This window comes from Perna viridis, chromosome 1 (genome assembly GCF_037379345.1).
Source record: "Perna viridis isolate PV_CMFRI_1.1 ecotype Kerala chromosome 1, ASM3737934v1, whole genome shotgun sequence".
In the NCBI taxonomy this organism is placed as follows: domain Eukaryota; kingdom Metazoa; phylum Mollusca; class Bivalvia; order Mytilida; family Mytilidae; genus Perna; species Perna viridis.
The window spans coordinates 35,335,469-35,357,165 of record NC_142445.1 but is presented as its reverse complement, the minus strand read 5'-3'; the positions used below and the strand labels follow the sequence as shown (position 1 = coordinate 35,357,165).

General features: G+C 33.9%; 3 protein-coding genes across 4 annotated transcripts; 2 read left to right on the top strand and 1 right to left on the bottom strand.

Moving 5' to 3' along the window:
* Positions 1-4,169: 4,169 nt before the first annotated feature.
* LOC148628525 (uncharacterized) lies at positions 4,170-7,437 on the bottom strand. Of its 2 annotated transcripts, none has more exons than XM_088589043.1 (2): positions 7,310-7,437; positions 4,170-6,238 (listed from the first exon to the last, which is right to left on the bottom strand). In XM_088589043.1, the coding sequence occupies exon 2, from the start codon at positions 6,208-6,210 to the stop codon at positions 5,320-5,322; it is 891 nt and encodes a 296-aa protein (XP_088445169.1). In that variant the 5' UTR covers positions 6,211-6,238; positions 7,310-7,437; the 3' UTR covers positions 4,170-5,319. The 2 variants fall into 2 exon arrangements, with proteins under 2 accessions (XP_088445169.1, XP_088445163.1); XM_088589037.1 differs by lacking the exon at positions 7,310-7,437 and adding an exon at positions 7,208-7,298.
* Positions 7,438-13,207: 5,770 nt separating this feature from the next.
* On the top strand, positions 13,208-16,028 carry LOC148628524 (uncharacterized). The gene is made up of 5 exons (XM_088589022.1): positions 13,208-13,333; positions 13,448-13,895; positions 14,125-14,295; positions 14,508-14,786; positions 15,136-16,028. Exons 2-5 carry the CDS (start codon positions 13,452-13,454, stop codon positions 15,634-15,636), a joined length of 1,395 nt encoding a protein of 464 aa, XP_088445148.1. The 5' UTR covers positions 13,208-13,333; positions 13,448-13,451; the 3' UTR covers positions 15,637-16,028.
* Positions 16,029-18,376: 2,348 nt separating this feature from the next.
* On the top strand, positions 18,377-21,502 carry LOC148628523 (uncharacterized). Its single transcript, XM_088589011.1, has 2 exons — positions 18,377-18,591; positions 19,671-21,502. Exon 2 carries the CDS (start codon positions 19,675-19,677, stop codon positions 20,719-20,721), a length of 1,047 nt encoding a protein of 348 aa, XP_088445137.1. The 5' UTR covers positions 18,377-18,591; positions 19,671-19,674; the 3' UTR covers positions 20,722-21,502.
* The last annotated feature ends 195 nt before the right edge of the window (positions 21,503-21,697 follow it).

Sequence of the window (21,697 nt, the reverse complement as noted above, 5' to 3'; positions counted from 1 at the left end):
TAAACAACCCATAAGGACGTGATTAATATCTTCTGAAACTCCACATTTTTGGCATAAAGGCGATATATCTAACATATTTTCCTATTTAACCTGGTAGCATGGTTGTGCCCAGTCTAAGTCTAGTCATTGTTTTAACGTGATACCTTTTACCACTGTAAAGTGCTGGTTTTACATTAACATTAGGTTTTAGCTGTTTATGCCAAATGTGATTCAAATTTTTCCAGCTTGTCTGCCATTTTTGTTTTGGAAGATTTTGGAAATAATAGAAATAAATTCTTTTGAACTTAACCCAATTTTGTCACCAATAGTAGGGTTTGATAGAGCTTGTTTTGCCAATCTGTCGCTTATTTCATTACCCGGAATACCGACGTGTGCCGGAATCCATTCTATGATTACACATATTTTTCTGTTTTAGAAATTTTGCGTATAGTTGAATGGAATTTAACAAGTATGGTCTGCTAGATAAATTATTTTTTATAGATTGGAGAGAACTAAAAGAATCCGTGAGGATGACAGTGTTTTTGTCTTGATAATTTTGATCAATTATCCATTTTAACGCAAGCGATATTGCAGTCATTTCTGTTGAATAAACGGAAATATTATCAGTCAACCGACTAGATAATGATACTCTTTTACCAGGGATCAAGAATGCATTTGATGTTTTACCAGAAGCAGGATCCTTGGAGCCATCTGTATATATTTTAAAAAAAGTTTCTATATTTTTCATCTATAATTTGCATAACAGCTGATTTAATCAAATGCGGATTTTGTCCACCTGTTTTTAATACACTCGGATGTGTTAGCCGTACCAATTATCCAGGGGCGTGTTTTGGTTGTTTGTTTACCTAGGCATCACATGAAAATCTTGCTAAATATCATAATTTGCGGTAGCACTCACATGAATCCGCGATCAATACCATTGTGAATGGAAAAGAGTGAAACGTGAAATGAAAAGGAGTAAAAATAACCATGAAATTGATAATTAACCAAACAGCATGCAAGGAAAATTTCGCATCTTGCACTTTATGTAGAAATCCGTGTAATATTTATGCAATATTTAATGACTTGTTTCTTCGGACTGTTGATCACGTGGTGGAAAATTGTTACAGTCATCGGCCATCTCATGCGTATGAATATTTCACGTGACCTTAGAAGAAAAGTTTCTGAAGCTGAAGGGGACGCCAAACGGGAAATAGTTTGATTCAATAAGGTGGGTTACTGCACGAAAGCACTCCCTAATGTAGACACAATTCTTTCATTACAGATACTATTTGCGAACAAGTTTTGATTATCTTGAGGGAAAGAATGGATATTTTTTTCTGTATCTGTAGCCCCCGATAGTACCCTCGCGTCATCCCGCCATCTTGGATTTCTCCAGTTGAGCACCATGACAAATCTAAATATTTTCTTTAATTTGCCTGACAATATTTAGATGTAGACTTAAAATAGTTGAAAATAGTATTTGAGAGACAAAGTTTTATATGTTTTAATATTGAAGGGAAAATGAATCCTATTTTTTTTCTGCCAGTCAACCGGTTAGTACAGTACTTTCGCGTCACCACGCATGCATCTCAACAGACGAGCATCATATCAAATCTTCTGTATTAATCCTGTTTAATTTTTTTATAGCATTGATGTACAATATTTGTAAAATATCCTTTTTACTCTGTTAGTTTATGATAAATAGGTATGAATCTATCATGAACTTATAGTCCAGATAATTTACCCTTTTTGGTGTGAAATGTATGATTTATACAAACTTAAGAAGGTTTGAATTTTTTCAATCAATTTATAATTATGCAACAACAGCTAAAGTATAGGTATTGCATGCTATACATACAATGTATGTACCAACAAATACTTGTTAACATGTATTCTTTTTCCGACGCAGTTACATGTATTTCCAGAATGAAATGTAGAAAATTATACGTAAAAAGAAGAAATTTTACTGCGTTGGCTATCTTTTTTTGAAAGATAAGACTTGTTTACAATGTGTTACTTGTAAACAGTACAAAAACCTAGTTTCAATTAATGTATTCATATCATTGGTTGTCATCTTAATACATATTCACATATTTACAATTAACTACACATGTTGAAAACTGTAACGTACTTGTTTTTTGTCTAAGTTTAGAATAGATAGTAAAAGTGTTATTTACCAAAAGTTTTCAACATTGCATTCAATAGGGATGGGACTTGCTAGTTATCTGATTTAGCCATTAGACAAATATATGGGGTCCATTAGTACTGAAAGATACAAGTTGTTTGAATGACATGAAAATACAGATTGTTTCTATCAGTCTTGAATACCCTTTTTGCGTCTCTCAGGACAGCTCTATTTCATGACTGTTAATCATTCTATTTAGTAGAGGTAAAAGAACCTTGGTTTTTGGGTGAACTACTATGTTGATGCTTTGGTCTGATTGTATGGTAATAATTCATTTTGAAAGCAATTAGACACCAAAGATAGCAAATTTACATGCTTTGACACAGAGACACATGAATCAACTGTGGTTTAACTAAAGAGTCTCTGTCCATGTATGACAAAGGGAGAACTTGGAGCTGTATAAATATTTGCTTCAATTCTATGATAAGTAAAATCCAAAGCTTTGTAGTGAAGTGATATAAAAAAGCAAAAAAAAAAAAAAAAAACATGGAAGAGTGAATTAACATGTATATTTTTAAATGTGTACCGTCAAATCTGTGTGTGTGAAAAGTAAGAAGAAGTCGAGTCGTTTTCCCCCATTCGTCTTGTCAACTCAAGAAGCCATGGCTGCTCAGCTAATAAACGGTCTTTGAAAAAAAAATCTTCAAAAAGAAAGAATTGTAAAAATATTACTTTCAGTAGTTTAAAATATTACAATCCTTTTTATGATTAGAAATGTGATTGTGCAGTAAGACGCAGAGCAAAATATGAAGGCTTCATTAACTCAGTACTTCGATTAAAGTACCGGTAGTATTTGCATCTGACATAAGATATTTCAGTATAATCTGTTATTTACAGCAATTTGTAAAGACATTAAATAAAACTTAAATGTACATTGCATATGAATAAAGCATATTTTCGCTGTTATGTTAACATGTTTTGCAGACAATCCAAATAGCAAATATACCGGAGATTTAATTAAAAATAAAACAGCCTTAAAGAATCATCAAACCTTTAACACTCTTAAACTTAATCAGGGACTACATTATATTCTATACATCCCTGGCATAATTTTAAATTCTTTAATATTTAATAAACGCTGTTTTCTGCATGGCCACCTTTTGTAGAAGGACAAAAATATATCTAGCATAGTGTAGTTATAGATATGAACTGCTGTAACATGCAACAGTTATACATACATTGGACTGATATAAATATTCTCAAATAGATACTTCCCCTGTGTTGCCTCATGAAATACTATTTTTGGCACAATTTCAATTGTGATTTTAGGATCCAAGTTAATTACTAATTTAAGTCATCATTTCAGATATATTTATATAGTTTTGGTCTCTGGGGAGTTCATTGATAGCATAAATTATATTTTCAAGATCGATAATCGACATGCATGTACAAAATAGAGTGCCACCTGTGTACTGACCAAATTATCACCCACATTAATAAATAACTTTTTATGTCATTTTGATACAAAGTTAACAAGAAGTAAAGTAATTTCCCCAGCAGAAATTTTGTACCAGCACATTAACTTTATTTACTTTTACCGCGTGCATTAAAGTCACGCTTGAGTGGTCTAGAGATCGACATTTACTCCACGTGCGTGATTAGTTAATAGGCGAAATAGGTGTTCGTGTACACAAATTCTTGACACCCGTTGCAAGTTGTAATTAGCTTGTCACTTTCTCCACTTGATACAGTTCTTAATATATTTTGTACTTTCAAAGATTTCTGGTGACGAAATTTTCATCATTCTGTAAAGTCTTTCGTCAATGACGAAAATGACGAGCGCTAGAAAAATCACTGGATAGCTTGATCACTTGTAGCATTGGTAAAAACAACTGTGGTTACAATAAGGAAAGGCTTGTTGGGGTCAGAAAGCGGATGTACTTAGTGAAATTATCAATTGTGCATGATTTATTGAAGTGGTGGTACATATGCAGGTATTATTTGAGTCATGCTCACTACTGCAATTATTTACTTGGATAATGCGAAAAAGTTACTTAGAACATTTGTTTAAAGTCTATTTTTAATAAACAAAAGAAAGATGTAAATGATAACAAGAGATATCACACACCCAGCTTACATTTGGACACAAACATTAAATCAAAACAATGCTTATAATGTTGAAAGGAAATTAGAAATGACTCATTGAAGAAAGATTATTCAACAAAATTAAAAATATGTATTCAAGTATGTTTTTCCTGAAACGTCTAAATGTTTGACATCATTTTTTAGATATTCTTCAGCGAAACATTTTTCTCATTTCTAATGAAAATTGATCTCTCTTGAATGATTTTTAGTCAATTTTCAGACATCATCAAAATTAATGCATATGCTCCGATGACCTGCGGCTATTATAAACATATTGTCAAGGACTATTCACTTAAAGTCGAAATAGCTGCATGGTCTAAAACAAAAATATCGTTACTATTTTAGCTGCAGCACTCATCAGATTTTTTCGACATATAACACGTTTGTTCTTGAGAATTTTAGAACACAAACTTTACAACTTTAGGTGACATGCTTTAGAGAACATTCATGTATTTGACGATAAAGTGGAATGTTGATGGATGAAAAATGGTTGTAACACCTTATTTGGTCAAGGATTTTTTGGGAGGCGTAAAATATCTAAGTTATCACTTCTATTCTACTGCGTTTTATATTCTTAGTTAAAACGACTAATTTGATATTTGATATTATGTATGATCATAATGAATATAAGGCCAAAGGAAGTTAATTCTCAACATTTATCATAAACTGCAATATTATTCGCACGTGTTTTCACTTTACTCTAGTGCTATAGATAAAGCACTATTTTAAGTTTTAAATACTAGTTAAAGATTATGACTAATAGCATTGAACTGAATGGGGTTCAGGGTGCAGATCCAGGATTTTAGATTGGGGGGAGGGGGCGCACAGATAAAATTTTCAATATAATTTTTTTAAAAATATTTGAGGTTAAATTTTTGAAATATTCTTCTAGAGTGGGTGCAATGTAGATATCTTTTGAGGTAAAATTAGCGAGAGATCAAAGTTTCAACCTATAACCGCCTAAATCTACCCCTGACAACCCATGCTTTGCAAACTTTAGGAGGAGGGCGCACGCCCGCCACGCCCCCGCGTGAATCCTCCCTTGCGGTTTCAATAGACAACCTCAACTAACTGAAAGAAAACTTTTCTAGTCTTTTCATTGCGTCATCAAATTTTGTATTAGCATCGAGAATTTCGTTAGAGACGTGTTTTTTGTAGTTATGGTAATTTTCATCACTTTCTCTCAAATGATTGTAAACTAGCACTGGGCGATTAAATTCAGCATTTGCATAATTAGAAGCATAAGGTGTCGGTTGATAGTTCAACCACTTATCACGTTGTAAATCCTTTCCACGTGGTGTTTGTGAAGTATCGAAGTATGTATTATCAAATCTAGGACTATGGCTGTTCGACACTGGTGATTTTGGCACAGGCGGTTTTGAACTTCCGGTCAACCACGTGTCCGGTTTTGGGTTAGGCCCCATGATTTTTGCACTAGTAGTTGCGTATTTATCCGATGGATTTGATGGGAAACCAAGCATAGTTCGAACATTCTCCCTGTTTCTATCAGTACAACACGAGCATGAGAGAGAGCCAGTTCCTTCATACACTGGTATGATGTGACCATATTGAGCATAATGAAGATAATCAGCTACTAGTCCGTCAACAATTGTTTTATGAGGATTAGATTGAGGCGGAGGAATTTCTGTCAACGGTTCCATTGGTGGTTCTTTATAAACAGTCTTTGGGTATGAATCTAATATTTGTGTTTCGCTTCTAGTAGGACGTGCGGGTTCGAACTGAACCTTCCTTGTCTTACCGGGTAAAGGACGGGTGTGGATATTTGGCTTCGGATTCAGAGGTTGAACTGTTATTTTTTTATCTGCCACGAGATAATCTTCCGGATTTGGTCGCCGCCCACTCCTTGGAGTTCGCCCAGCCATGCTCTCTTCACGTATTGGCGGCAAACGTTGAAGTTTTGTAACCGAGACTTGGTACTTTGATTTGCTGACTGCCATGTTTTGTATGAACTGTAGCTTTATCAAACTGAAAATTACAAGACTAATTATTCTTAAGTTTTAATATAATTTTGTAAGAAAGGGAACGCATTCATATGGATCTATATGAAAGTACGGATAAATTTGTCACATAATTTATGATTTTTTTTCTGTTATAAAAATGGCATTCGATATGATCCGTCTAAATTGTTTTATCTAACTAAATCACCATGTAGTATAAGACATAATAAAATTTTGATAGTGAAAAAAATCACGCATTATTATTTCGGTTGACCCTATAGATACATACATGTACTTCAAATTTTTGCTTCATTTAGAAAATCATTTTGCTTATTACCCCTCTCCAACTACTAGGATTGAATTAAGAAATTAAAAATTTGATAAACACTTTTATCATTTTATTATACTATCATATAGTTAGTGCAATGTTAATGTATTCTCATAAACTTTTGTTAAGTTATAAATGCACTTAATACTGACTTTCAAAGTTTGAATTGATTGATTTATTTTTAAATTGTAGCTTTGGGTCTTAAAGCAGATATTTCATGTACATTTGTTCAATCGAACAGGCCATGCTTGTACTAGCCCGACACTAGGAAGGATTTTCAAATGTGTTAGCAAGTAGGAATGTCAGCCCAATTATAATTTTGACTCTGGGTCAACCGAAAATTTAATAAATTACATAGGAAACCACTGCCCCAATTTTTTTTTGGAAATTCGGTAACGGGTGCTAGATGTATTGTTAATAAACCACACCCTAATCTTCTTTCTGTTGTTTGGTTTTCCATTCGTTGATGTATAATTTGCTTTTGAAGAGATTTGCGACTCCTGGATTTTGAACCCAGAAAAGCCCGTAGTGTAGTAGGATCGAATATCAGTACAGTTAACATGGATAGCATTTTAAGATTCGTTCAATTGTTTAGTGTACCTATGTTAGACTGCTACATGTAAAAAAAATGTCAAAATCTAAATAAAACTACTCTTTGTGAGACTATACCTTAAAAAAATATATATATTAACGTCATGACTGTCGCCATATTGTTTATTGTTGTCATAGAACGGTATGTCCCAATGCCTGATCAATTTACCTGAGGCTTACCTGTAATTTCCTTTTAAATCTAAAATAGAAAACACTATTTGAATAAGACTTATTAAATGTCCTATTGAAAACTCAAAATAGGTGTATATAAATACAGCATTAGAAAATTAATTACTTCCATATATGAGTACTGTTTTCAAAAGGTGTGACGACGATTGTTTGCCTAAACCAAGTAAAGACTAGGGGTAGCGAATAATTTGGTCATCTGTATTGCAAAGCTTGATAATATTCGAAATTAAAAAAGTTAAGGATGTTTTGAATATATATTGAAGTTATATACACTGTGTGGACACATTAGGGGCACATTTTAAAAATTGGTATTTTCGTTCGGAGATGGGGAAATAGTCAATAATAGATCCTAGGGCATGAAGACATGGAAATTAGGCTTTCTGTGTTATTTCAACCTTTTTGTCAATTTATTGTTTGTAAATAACAATTTTTAAAATATTTTTGTCCCAATAGTGATGTTTCAGATAAGATTCTCCCTAATAGCATTATATTCTCCTGACAGTAACTAGTGTATAAAATTCTCCCAAAGTCAACACTCAACTTAATACACTTAACCATGATATATTTGATAAAGGACAGAATGAACGTATTACAAAAATGCATTTTCCTGCACTTGAATTGAAATAATTTACTCTTCAATTGAAAAGTAAGGTGCCAGGAAAGATTTTGTATGACGATTTATCTTTAATTCTCCAAATATATCAAAGGGATGTTATATTAAACGGAACTGATCACATTTAAAGTTTATGCATATCGACAATTTTTTACATTTCACTTACAATTTGTCTATTTGTTTACCGTGTACTTTATGCACACAATACTGTGTGGTTTCATAATAACCATATACCAGCTTTAAAAAGCATATTTGCCCCGTGCAGGTCCGGGTGTCAAAAGAATAGACCTGCAGCAGCGCTAAGCTTGTCGTAAAAGGCGACTAAATAGTGCTCAGAACCCCAGTCGGGGGCTAGGGCGCTCTGCCCACAGAGCAACTGGCATGTGTGCCCCAGGTGGTGGAATGGGGTACCCCTGGCGTGTTACATGCTGGGGTTGTCAGGCTATAATACGGAAAACCTGACCGCAAACTATAGTGGTGCACCGTGTTGGGAAAGATGCCACATTCCTCGCACGTTAAAGAACCCTACTGTGGTATTCTCCCGGAGTAGGAACCACAGGGCTCCGCTACAGGAGCATAAATTGCCCGACCCTAACCCCCTCTCCCTATTTCCAGTGGCAATCAAAATTTGTCGACCCCATTGCCCTTGTGTCCCATCCCTTTTTCATTTCATCGTTATTTCATGTTCATTTTATCATCAATTTCATGTTCATCGTCTGAATATAGCTGAAATATTGCTGCTCAGACGTTAAACCCCAACAAACAAACAAGCAAACAAAAAGCATATTCTCATAACCCTTCAATTATCGACTTTATCGGAAGTTATCATATCGTTTGTGACATTCCATTCGATAATAACGGACTTTTCCATGTTTTGTTGCATTGTATTGCAAAATTGCCGAACTTGCTGACTCCTGAGCAAATGTTTGGGGTAGAACTGCATTTGGCAATAAAGTGTACGTTAAGTTGAAAGTACAGTAAGTATTTAAAGTATATAAAATGATTTAAGTCAGTTAAAACTGTAAGCCAAAGAAATATCGGACAAGTTCGAAAAATTCTATTCTTATACCACTGATGTATTTGTTTTCAGAAAAATGGCAGTTCCAGGCAGACCAATAGAAATTTGTTTCTCTTTTGACACGACAGGATCTATGTCAAGCAGTATCAACGAAGTCAAGGGGAAAGTTCAAGACCTTATCCAACGTCTCCAAGCCGACATTCCAGGCATCCGCATAGCTGTTTTTGCACATGGAGATTATTGTGACAAACATAACTATATAACAAAGCATATTGACTTTTCAACAGGTGTTGCAGAATTATGCGAATGGGTGAAAAGCGTAGGCTCAACTGGAGGAGGAGATTGCGATGAATGCTACGAACTTGTCTTCCTCATATGACGTTAAAGTTGCTTGTCTTAGCCATTACGATTATGCCTGGGTAAACCAAGGAAAAGAAAACCCAGTTCCAAGAACGGTAGCTGCATGTGCTAACTTTATTGCATTATTTTATGTTGTCTACAAGGGCAATATAATTCGAACCTGACATCCTAATGTTTGTACCTATGTTTTATGATATGTAATTAAAGGCTTAGCTTACAAATGAAATTCCACCTATGATAAAAGTGATTAAAAAAACTGTAAATAGTCGTAAATAGTTTTAAAAATGTAAATATTGTAAATATTGTAAATAAAACTTAAGTAGTTTTAGAAGTTACATAGATAGATATTTAAATTTGTTGATATATATTTTGTTGTTATCTTCCAATTGTTTTATGAAATAAAAATGAAAAAAAAAGAAGATATTTGTATGCGGCTTTTGATTCAAATCAACGAAGACCTATTTTCATAGAAAACATTATTAGTGTCATAAGCATATAACTACATCTATGAAAAAATAAGCGAAAATTTGAGTCATGTTCTGTAAAAATTAACAAAACACGCCGTAAAAAAAACCCGGCAAAACTTAGATTTAGATATTGAAAAGAAATATTACGGAGCAAAAAATGTACACCATTGAAAGAAACCATGATAAAAGTTAAGATTATAAACAACTAGTAAGTATTGCATCATACTCCAGTCCTTGTACGGATAAGTCTTCCCATTTTATGATAAATAGGGGAGATGGTAATGCGAATTTTGTATGAGGATTTGTGATTTGATTTTGAAAGAATTTGGAATCGATTGAAAAGGGTTATCAAGGGAACCAAGATTGTAGCGGAAATCTAAAGAATGTAACCCAGGCAGGGACAAAGGCTAAACATGGAAAACAGATAAACACAACAAAGAACATAAAATAACTAAAATAATATATGCAAAGTAACAAAAGTAAATGAGCAACTCGAACTAGGTACATCGGTAGGGTAAGCGTCCTCTGCTTTTCTAGGAACACCCAACTGAGCTGCTCATAAAAAGTCAAGTGCGTTTTAGACGAAAATGGAAAGGAAAATATTCCATTATGTTCAAAGATACATTTTCTTTGATAAAAATGGTTTAAATCAAGATAATTCGAAAATATGAAAGTTATGTTAAAAATTTATTAAGATAAGATATTAAAAGTTGCAACGGCATTTCGTAGGGATGAGGTGTAGGGAAAGGGGTGGCATTTGGCGTTTAAGGGGAGTCTTTATACCATTCAAGACTCATTTTTACCGGATTATTATATAGCAAACTCTTCAAACAGTAACAACTAGATATTGGCAAATGATTTTTTTATCAAGTCCTTACTTATCTGAATCCAAGTTGGTGTTGCACATCTTTACAACTTCTTTAACTACAGTACATATATTGACTTCAAATTAATGCAGTTAAAAAATTTTGCTCATCAAACTCTTATCAAAATCGGTAATTTTGCATAGTAATGGACTTTTTATAGCCCACCACACTAAGTGTGATATCCTCAGAAAAGTTGCGTGTCCGTCCGCCTGCCTGTCACTTTTGTGGCTAATAGCAGAACCACAGTTCATAGTAATACTATACTATTGATATGTCTTTTGCTGTTTTGACCACTGATTTTACCAACTTTTTTTTGTATTGCAATTAACCGGGAAAAATTAATCGTTATGGAAGAGGGAGGTTTAGTATTCTATAAAAATAATTTTCACCCACCATCTTCATCGAAAATACCTGCACAATGTCAGGACCATTGCAGCTGTTTTCAACTTTCCGAGGTAAGCCTCGATATAGCCGTGCGTTTTTTTGAACTTTCCTTTTGACTTTTGCATAGAGTTTATCAGGTCGATATTTGTGTTATTATCCTTTATTTAAGGCTAGATAAAACATATTTTTATTCTGTTTTCTTTTGCATGGGGGATATAAGTATCAAAACCTGTGTAGTACTAGACAAGTTATACACGTATTTCATAGTTAAATGTTTCATCAGTTTAAAAAACAAATATGTAGTGAATAAACAAAGTATTTAGTATGAACTGGAACATAATGTATATTCTACCGAATACCGACCCCGTACAGGTCCGGGTGTTAAAAGAATAGGCCTGCAGCAGCGCTAAGCTTGTCGTAAAAGGCGACTAAATAGTGCTCAGAACCCTAGTCAGGGGCTAGGGCACTATGCCCACAGAGCAACTGGCATGTGTGCCCCAGGTGGTGGAATGGGGTACCCCTGGCGTGTTACATGCTGGGGTTGTCAGGCTATAATACGGAAAACCTGACCGCAAACCATAGTGGTGCACCGTGTTGGGAAAGATGCCACGTTCCTCGCACGTTAAAGAACCCTAATGTGGTATTCTCCCGGAGTAGGAACCATAGGGCTCCGCCACAGGAGGCCAAATTGCCCGACCCTACCCACCTCTCCCTATTTCCAGTGGCAATCAAAATTTGTCGACCCCATTGTCCTTGTGTCCCGTCCCTTTTTCATTCCATCATCATTTCATGTTCATTTTATCATCCATTTCATGTTCATCGTCTGAATATAGCTGAAATATTGCTGCTCGGACGTTAAACCCCAACAAACAAACAAACAAACAAAAACCGAATACCGTGGCTTAGGAGCATGTTCTCCCTACAACGATTCCATCTTTATCTTATTCTCCCTAAGTCAACTGATATTTCAATAAACATAGAAGTAAGAAGACCATATTTTTTTTCACGAAGGATACGTTGAATAAAATACTTAGAAATGCAAAAACATTTTTATGATAACGGATTAACCAAGTTCCACAACTCACCTTTAAGTCGGCGGTAATACAATGTAGTATAGATTCGAGCATTTGTCGGAGAGAAAGGACCGATAACTCTGTAGAACAGAATGAAATTTGAGTTGTTCTCCCGAAATAGTATATGTTTCTTTCAAACTATATAGCAACCATATCAACTTAAATACAATAAAAAAAAGTTCTTTTTTAAGAATGAATACTTATTGACAATTTTGGAATATGTATATTAATAAAGACCTTCTTACTGCAAAATACCTTCTGAAAATTCTCCCAAGTCACATTTGAGTAACACTGAAACAACTAAAGGGCTATATCAAACTTACACGACCACATTTCAAAGTTTCAAGTACGTGTGTGTATTATAACATTTTACTTGTAATTTGTTTTATGTCATCACTGTATCCACACAAAAACATTAAACATATTTAATCATATTTTCTTCTAATTAAATCGACTGACAGTTGCTCATCGTTAATCCGGTTTTCATTTGCCTTGGCTATTTCTTGCATGTATGTACATGTCGTCAGAGGTGTAGTCTATATACTAACGAAGTATGGTGTTCAAGCTCATATTCGCTATACCAATCCTCCTTAGCATTAACCACTGTATTATATTCTCCCAAACTTAATTTACATAATATGATTTAAGGGGAACGTATTATTAAAATCCATTAACATGCACGCGAATTTGAATGAAGTTCAACTATTCACCCTTTCATTCAGAAGTAAGGTAGTACAGATTTTTTTTGACAATACTCATAAGAACCTAATGTTAATTCTCCCAAGTCCCATCCTTGCAATTGCAATTGCCGTTCAAATATAAAAAAAAAGTCTGTATGAAATGAAAGCCGACCCCATTTAAAGTTTATGTACAAATATTTTATTATACATTTAGCTTGGATTTTGTCTATTAGTTAATTGTATAAAAACTGTGAAGTTTCATAGTAACCATATTTATTGCTGAACTATGAATCAATATTTCTCATATTCAACTTTAATAAGCATATTCTCATAACCTTTCAATTATTGACTCTATCGGGGGTTATCGTATCGTTTTGTTACTTTCCTTTCGATAATAACGGATTTTTCCATGATTTGTTTTGACTTGCAATATATTGCACAATCGCACAACTTGCTGACTCCACAAAAGTTTGGGTTATATATAAGAACTGAAAGCAGTCTGGGAGCTTTATAGAAAATATTTGGCAATAAAGATAAAGTAAAGTAAAAATACGGTAAGTAAAGCTACATAAAATGATTTCAGTCAGTTAAAACTGTAAACCAAATGAATAGCCAACAGAATTTCGAAAAAAAATCTATTCTGATTTCCACAGCTATATTATTTTCAGAAAAATGGCAGTTCCAGGCAGACCAATAGAAATTTGTTTCTCTTTTGACACGACTGGGTCTATGTCAAGCTGTATCAACGAAGTCAAGGGGAAAGTTCAAGACCTTATCCAACGTCTCCAAGCCGACATTCCAGGCATCCGCATAGCTGTTTTTGCACATGGAGATTACTGTGACAAACATAACTACATAACAAAGCATATTGACTTTTCAACAAATGTTGCAGAATTATGCGAATGGGTGAAAAGCGTAGGCTCAACGGGAGGAGGAGATGGTGATGAATGCTACGAACTTGTTCTTAAAGAAGTCCAAAATCTGTCGTGGACGCCTGGCTCACAAAGAGCTTTGGTTATGATAGGTGATGCAGACCCACATGAACCAGGTTATAAATACGGCGGGAAAACCTACCACATTGACTGGCGGAACGAAGCTTATCAGCTTCTGACAAGGGTAATTAATTTGCTCTGTAGGCGTTTTTCCCTTCCAGTTTTAGCATAAATAATAAAAGCCACGTGCTGAATGTGTCATGCCAATCGAAATTTCTCATTTCGGAATTTTAAAATGCTAGTTGTTATTTTAAGTACTTCATTGTTTCCCTTCTCTTTAGTACACTTCATTCTCCATTTTACTTAACATCATTTATAATCATTAAAATTGATTTTAATACTTTTACTTCTAGAATGTTAGAATATATGGGGTACAGTGTAGAGGATACTCTTCCGCAAAGAAGTTTTACGAAAAAATGTCAGAAGCAACTGGCGGAAAATGTTTAAAACTGGAAAATTTTTCCAACATGTTTGATTTCATGATGGCTATATGCTACCGTGAACATGATGAAACTCTTTTAATGGTGAGTACTTCATAATATTCCAAAAGTTTTCATATTTATGTTGTTCTTGTCTGTTAAGCATATCCTGGAATAAAAACCTGCATTCGTTTTAAAATCGATATTTTGTAGTCGTTTGACGAGAAAAAACCAAACAAACACAAGTTTATGATTTCTGTCATTTATTTTTTGACTGATTTTAGTAACCTTAAGACTCGTCCTTGAATTTCTTTCAGAATTACGAAAATGAAGTTCGGGCGAGAGGAGGAGCTGTACCAAAGGACTTGGATGCTTTGTTCGGAAAATTGCGATCAGATGCAGAAGTAATGGATACTGTACCACCGGCTATTTCAAAGATACCATCTCTTACCAAACCAGGATCGATTAAAACATTAAAACCAAGCCCAAAACCTGTGCTAAAAAAGGTTGTCGGAAAACCTAAATCTCCCAAGTTCAAACCAAAACATACGAAACTAATGGATAAGAGAACAGACAACCATTTAGATAAGTATAAGGTATGTTGTTCGCCAATTTTGGAAATATTTTTGATAATTAATTTTACAGATTAGAATAATTAATAACTTTTCCCATAAACATTTATCTTGAACTTTGAAATTAAAACCGAAATTGCATAAATAAATGGATATAAAATGTATAAAATGATAAGTTTTCAATTTAAAAATCAAAAATTGAATTTTAAAGGAGTGATAGATATCTTGTTCAGACTGTCATATATATATAAGAAATGCAGGCTTCAACCTCGATAAATGTAATCATATATGACACTTTTTAAAATATGAATTTTATGAAGAACATTTTATGTTTGTTGCAAAATAGTGAAGTGAATTATTATTCTTCTTACAGTTGTGTAACTTACCCAAACTAAAGCGGGAAAATGTTCCGGAAACAAACTTTATGTTGAATGATGCTCCATGGACCAAATGGCAGCTTGTTTTGTCGCCATCTGAACCAGATGATAACCTCTCCTGGGAGAAAAGAAGCGGGACATCAAAGGGCTACAGACGGAAGATCATATGTGGTGGACGGTACAAAAAAGCAGCAATATACGAATTTGCAGTTCAGGCAAAGGAACATTGTAAACGATATGTTGTGTTTTGTAAGTCAAGTAAAGGCTTTGTTTTGGACAAAGGATCATGGGAATCAAAGTTATTAAGGTCACCAGGTGTCAAAGAGCAGATTGAGAACATGTTAAAAAAGGACGGCCGAATTTTTGCACGAAAATGTGTTTTAAAGAAGTCTTCCTCACATGACGATAAAGTCGCTTATCTTAGCCATTACGATTATGCCTGGATAAGCCAAGGAAAAGAAAAATCAGTTCCAAGAACTGTAGCTGCAATATGTTAAATTTGTCTCTTTGTTAAATAAACTTGGCCGGCTCGGAAGCTGTAATATCATTGTAACTCCCATAATATTTCAACACAATTTGGTTTATAAATAATGTTAGTATGCAAGATATAGCATACATTGAATGGTTCAGACAATTTAAAAAATTGATGTACACACTATGTTGTTTAAGTGATAATAGATATTTGTAAATAATGTATATAGGTGTAAATAATCTAAATAGATGTAAATAATGTAAATAGATGTAAATAATGTAAATAGGTGTAAACAATGTAAATATAATTAAATAAAAGTTATACTTGAATACTTTATTAATTGATGTATGTTTTGCTGTTATCTTAACTGTTATTGATTTATTTAAATAAAATTGATAAATGCGGCTATATTATCTATGATTACCAGTTATTACTACTTGCATGATGATGTTTACGCGTTTCAAAGAGTGACCTCTTATCGATAATCGGTAGATCAAATACGTAGGTTTTGTTTGTTTGTTGGGGTTTAACGTCCGAGCAGCAATATTTCAGCTATATTCAGACGATGAACATGAAATTGATGATAAAATGAACATGAAATGATGATGAAATGAAAAAGGGATCGGACACAAGGACAATGGGGTCGACAAATTTTGATTGCCACTGGATATAGGGAGAGGTGGGTAGGGTCGGGCAATTTAGCCTCCTGTGGCGGAGCCCTATGGTTCCTACTCCGGGAGAATACCACAGTAGGGTTCTTTAACGTGCGACGAACTTGGCATCTTTCCCAACACGGTGCACCACTATGGTTTGCGGTCAGGTTCTCCGTATTATAGCCTGACAACCCCATCATGTAACACGCCAGGGGTACCCAATTCCACCACCTGGGGCACACATGCCAGTTGCTCTGTGGGCAGAGTGCCCTAGCCCCTGGCTAGGGTTCTGAGCACTATTTAGTCGCCTTTTACGACAAGCTTAGCGCTGCTGCAGACCTATTCTTTAAACACCCTGACCTGCACGGGGCCAAATACGTAGGAAGACCTTAATTAAAATAATACTCTATACAAAAGGTAATCAAGACAAAAATTTCGAAAGAGAAAACCAAATCCATTACTGAGTGGTTATACAATATGCAATTGAAGGAATGAAGTCATGACAAAAGTAGTCAATAAACAGAGATGAATACGGAAGCGTATTAGAGCCGTCCTTTTTATTTTTTTTTTCAAATTGTCGACTTTAATCTTGGAATTATTAACTTTAATCTGGAATTCCCAACTTTAATCATGGAATTATCAACATTAATCTTGGAATTTCTAATGAGCGTCGGACCAATGTGTGTCAGCCACATCAGTGTATTGATGTTATCAATAACATCATCAAACCGAAACAATATTCAAACTCGTCATGATAACACTATATATCACATCAATATCTTCACGACGAAAACTAGCCCGAAAAAACGTTTCGCCGGCAATCATACTTCACTTTCTTTTTAAAACAGATGTACCCAATAGCATGCAGATTTTAATATGTTTTATGTTATCAATATTTTTACAGGCGATTTATTATTTTTTGCCTATTCTTCCTATTTTTAGGTCAAGACAACCCCCTCCCCCGGTCAATTGTACACCCCCTTAAAATCCTGTATCCATCCCTAAATAATAAGGTATGGTTGAATAGTCATAATATTCAGTTATTTAGTGACAGAAACCCAAGATAATGTCATAAGTCCGACGCTCCTAAGTCCGACACTCATAAGTCCTACGCTCATTGGAAATTCCAAGATTAAAGTTGATAATTCCATGTTTATCATTGATAATTCTAAGATTAAAGTTGGAATTCCAAGTTTAATGTTGAAAATTCCAAGATTAATGTTGATAATTACAAGATTAAAGTTGATAATTCCAAGATTAATATAAATTGATAATTCCAAGATTAAAGTGGAAATTTCCAAGTTTAATGTTGACAATTGCAAGATTAAAGTTGAAATTTTCAAGTTTAATGTTGATAATTCCAAGATTAAAGTTGAAATTTTCAAGTTTAATGTTGATAATTCCGAAATTAAAGTGAACATTTCCAAATTTAATGTTGATAATTCCAAGATTAAAGTAGAAATTTTCAAGTGTAATATTGATAATTCCAAGTTTAATGTTGATAATTCAAAGATTAATGTCGATAATTCCAAGATTAAAGTTGGAATTTCCAAGTTTAATTTTGATAATTCCAAGATTAATGTTGATTTTTCCAAGAATAAAGTTGGAAATTCTAAGATTAAAGTTGATAATTCCAAGATTAAAGTCGACTACTTGAAAAAAAAATAAATAAAAAAAAAGATGGCCCTAAAACGCTTCCGTTGATACACCCACATAGAAATGGCATGGGTTCTAATAGATTCATTCAAAATAACCAATTTAAAGTTTGTTTCATGCATTATATTTCGTTTGGGAAATGAGTAAAAAAATCTGTTTTCCTAATCATTTCGTATCAAAACTCATTTTAAACGTATTTTATACATGCAGTTACGTATTTCATCATTTCAAAACCTGAAGGTAAAATATATTACAGATGAACAAAATAGTTGAAATGACTACAACAATTTAATTGATTTCGTAATGACATTTTAAATATCAAACATGAAAGCAAAATTCGCCAGTCAAACAGAACATGATTATAAACAGAATACAATATTCATTCTAAAGAGTACGAAAACTAAATGCGTAAACCGTACATATTGTCAAAATGAATTGATTTGGAACTAACAGTGGTTTACTATAAATATTGTGTGTCAATAGAAAAGAGGTCTTGTTATCCATTCTATATGAATAAGGAGAACACATAGTTATGTGATTAAATGCATTCGCCAGTTATATATCATACTCAAAAACTAATAATGGATAAATAGATACCCATGTCTATTGTACTACAACCAAATAAAAAAATCAACGATACATTGGAATAAACACAAGGCAGGAAAATATAGGTAAGGATCGTATGTAAGTTATTTCTTCTGTTATATTTAACTACACATGAAATTAATTATAATAGAGTATTACCATATACAAACATAGTTTGATTTGCGGGAGGGTCTTCACTTTTGAAGTTTTCTCGCATACACTCGTTTAAAAATCTTTATTTTCCATTTTCAGAACAAGCTAAATATATGTCATTCCTCTTTTTTTATAGAAAAAATATCCCAACCAATTTACCCAAATCATGATGTTGAGTTTTGTTTCTGAAACACCATTTCAATATTATTAAAAATCTAAAATTTCCAGATACCAATTAGCTTATAATTAGCTTAATAAGTTTATTTGAACTTAGACGTAGCCATAGTGATAAGAATGGCATGATGGTCACTGACTCTTTTTAATCCCCATTTATCATTTACATGTGCTTATCAACGCATGCTGACGCTCGTAATGATGAATATAACATTACAAATCCTGTCTTACATTTTTTTTCAATAATCTTAAAAAACTTGTTACTATTGGACTAATCAATGACGACAAGAGAAGTTACTTAAAGCCTCTTTTGTCTTATCCTGTTTGAATACGTGATCATAAGCGAACATAAATTAAAAAAAAAATAGGTACCCTTGAAACTGTTCAAATATAGTTAAATGAACCCATCATTTCTAGTCAAGTACATTTGTTGTTAAAAGTATTAATACATCAGATCTTTGTCAATTATTGCAAAGCGTTGGCTTCTTCGGTTTTGATTTTATCTTAATATTAATGCCTGCCTCTAACACTAAGAAACCGACCGTCCCGCGAAAAATATTTAAAGCATATATACACACACCCATATAACACGTGCAGCGAGTTATCCAGCGTATGTACCTGGTACCATGAAAAACACTCAGGCCTGTTTACACACTTTATTTCATTTTTTTCTTCGAAAGGCAGATAACATTAAAATCAGCGTTTAATCATTAAAGTTTACTTGCTCTCATCTTCTATGTAGCAGCAATATCTTACGATGCATGTTTAAACGGAATCAAAGTAAATATCGTTGTTCTTAATTGTTTGTTTCTCTATAAATTAATTTGTTTTTATCTAGCGCAATGAAACGAAGGCTTCGACTAGGTCCAATTGAAAACGAGATATCGTTCAGCGAACTTCAACAACGATACGACTACCTGGTAAACAAAGGAAGATTGCAAGCAATTTATCAACACACTCGACCACCACCTAAACTACAAAAGCAAAGAAAAGTACGCCATATTGATACTCAACCTCCAATACGAGAAGTCTTGAATAATGGCGATGCTGGCTCACATGCTAATATTCTGGTTCATCCAAATAGAAATATATCCGACCCGGTGAAAGTGGATGATGAAATACCAAAGTATATTTATACAACGAGGCTTCGAAAGCCGAAAGGTCATAAAACAGTGTCAACTATTCTTGACAATGTAAATCCAAGACGAACTTTTGCAATGAAAGAATATGAACAGAAAGAAACTGAAAGAAAATTGGTAGATACACTTGTAGCTGACTACCTTTGTAACAACAACTTTGGCCATGTGATCCCGGTGTACGAAGGAACGGGTTTGAAGACTTGTGCATGTTGTACAAATCGAAATCGAGAAAATGTCCGAAATGTTCTCGGATTACCAACGGATCCGGGCAATACAGCTGGTGTAAATGAAAATCCGTATTGGAATTTAACTCAGGCAGAAAAAGGACATAATATCAGGTTTAACGTCTATCCTGTTGGTAAACTTAGACGTGAGCAACAGGGCATGAAAATGGATCCTTCGTTTAGACTTTCAGACGAAACAGCCCGCTCGAACTGGGCCACGTCCGCTACTTTTGAATTGCCGGAATTTTATAAAGATGCTATTGTTCACAAAACTTTTCCAAACTTGAACAATAACCAAGAATGGTACGAAGCTTTTCCTAAGTACAGAACAGCTCATTCGGATATTTCTCCAAACTATGTCAACAACACAAAACATTCACCAAGAAATACTCTTGAAAGTCGTTCCGTTGAAGAATCCTTAAGGGAGGCTGACGAGGATGATTTAGTAATGAACAAAAGAATAAATAGTGCCGATAAGAAGTACCAACTAGCCATGAATAATCTACGTAGATTTAAGGCTCGGTAATAAAGTGTCTTAACACTGCACTGCATTGTATAATATTGGACATTTATTTGGAATAGTGCATGTATATAAAATAATTGAAACAATCTAAGTTGTGCCCATCTGTTTTGAATATACAACAGTATGAGCGCAAATTTCTACAGACCATGCTTGTCAGATTCAGATGATATAAATCTGCTGTACAAATAATATAAAATATATAGTAATTAGAAATAAAATGAGATTAATATACAAAGTGTGTTGGCAGTGGTTAAATCAATATAGCGAGAATGCATACTGTGAACAACCCTAGCAGGATAAACAATGTCAGTTCAACGCCACTATGGGTATTCAATCAACGACAAGGAAAACCTCACACCACAGGACAGGCTGCAACTGGTCCCCATTAAAGTTAACTGAAAGTGAAAACGAAACAATACATACAGATGACAGAAATTCCTGACTTGAGACAGACACAAAAATGCGGCAGGGTTAAAGTACTTTAGCGTGATCATAACCCTCCCCTTTTTTAATCTGGCCACTGTGAAAAAAATTACACCTGGAAAGAAAACAGAGGATGTTGTGATGTTAGAATAGACTTTAAAGTTGAAAACAGTTGTTCAAGCTGTCACTTTCATGCTGATCGAATCTTTACAAAAGTTAAGTACATAACGATAATGTACTTACCCTCTAATTATTTTGACTTCAGTTGTCTCGATATTTTAAGTGTTAGTGTGGGTGACAGGGTTGGTGTGATTAAATTAATAGAGATGTAACGTCACAAATAAATACAGTTGGTATCTTTTCATGGACTATTCTGTTGTGCTCATTAATACACATAACATCTACATTCAAAATGTGCATGTGAAAAATACATTACCATCTATACTAGAGCTCTTTTAGGTTATTATGGTTTATACTAAGTATCAAGAATGTACTGTAGCAATATCAAAATGGACAGGTCAATTCAATAAATACGTGATAAATAAATAAAATTATG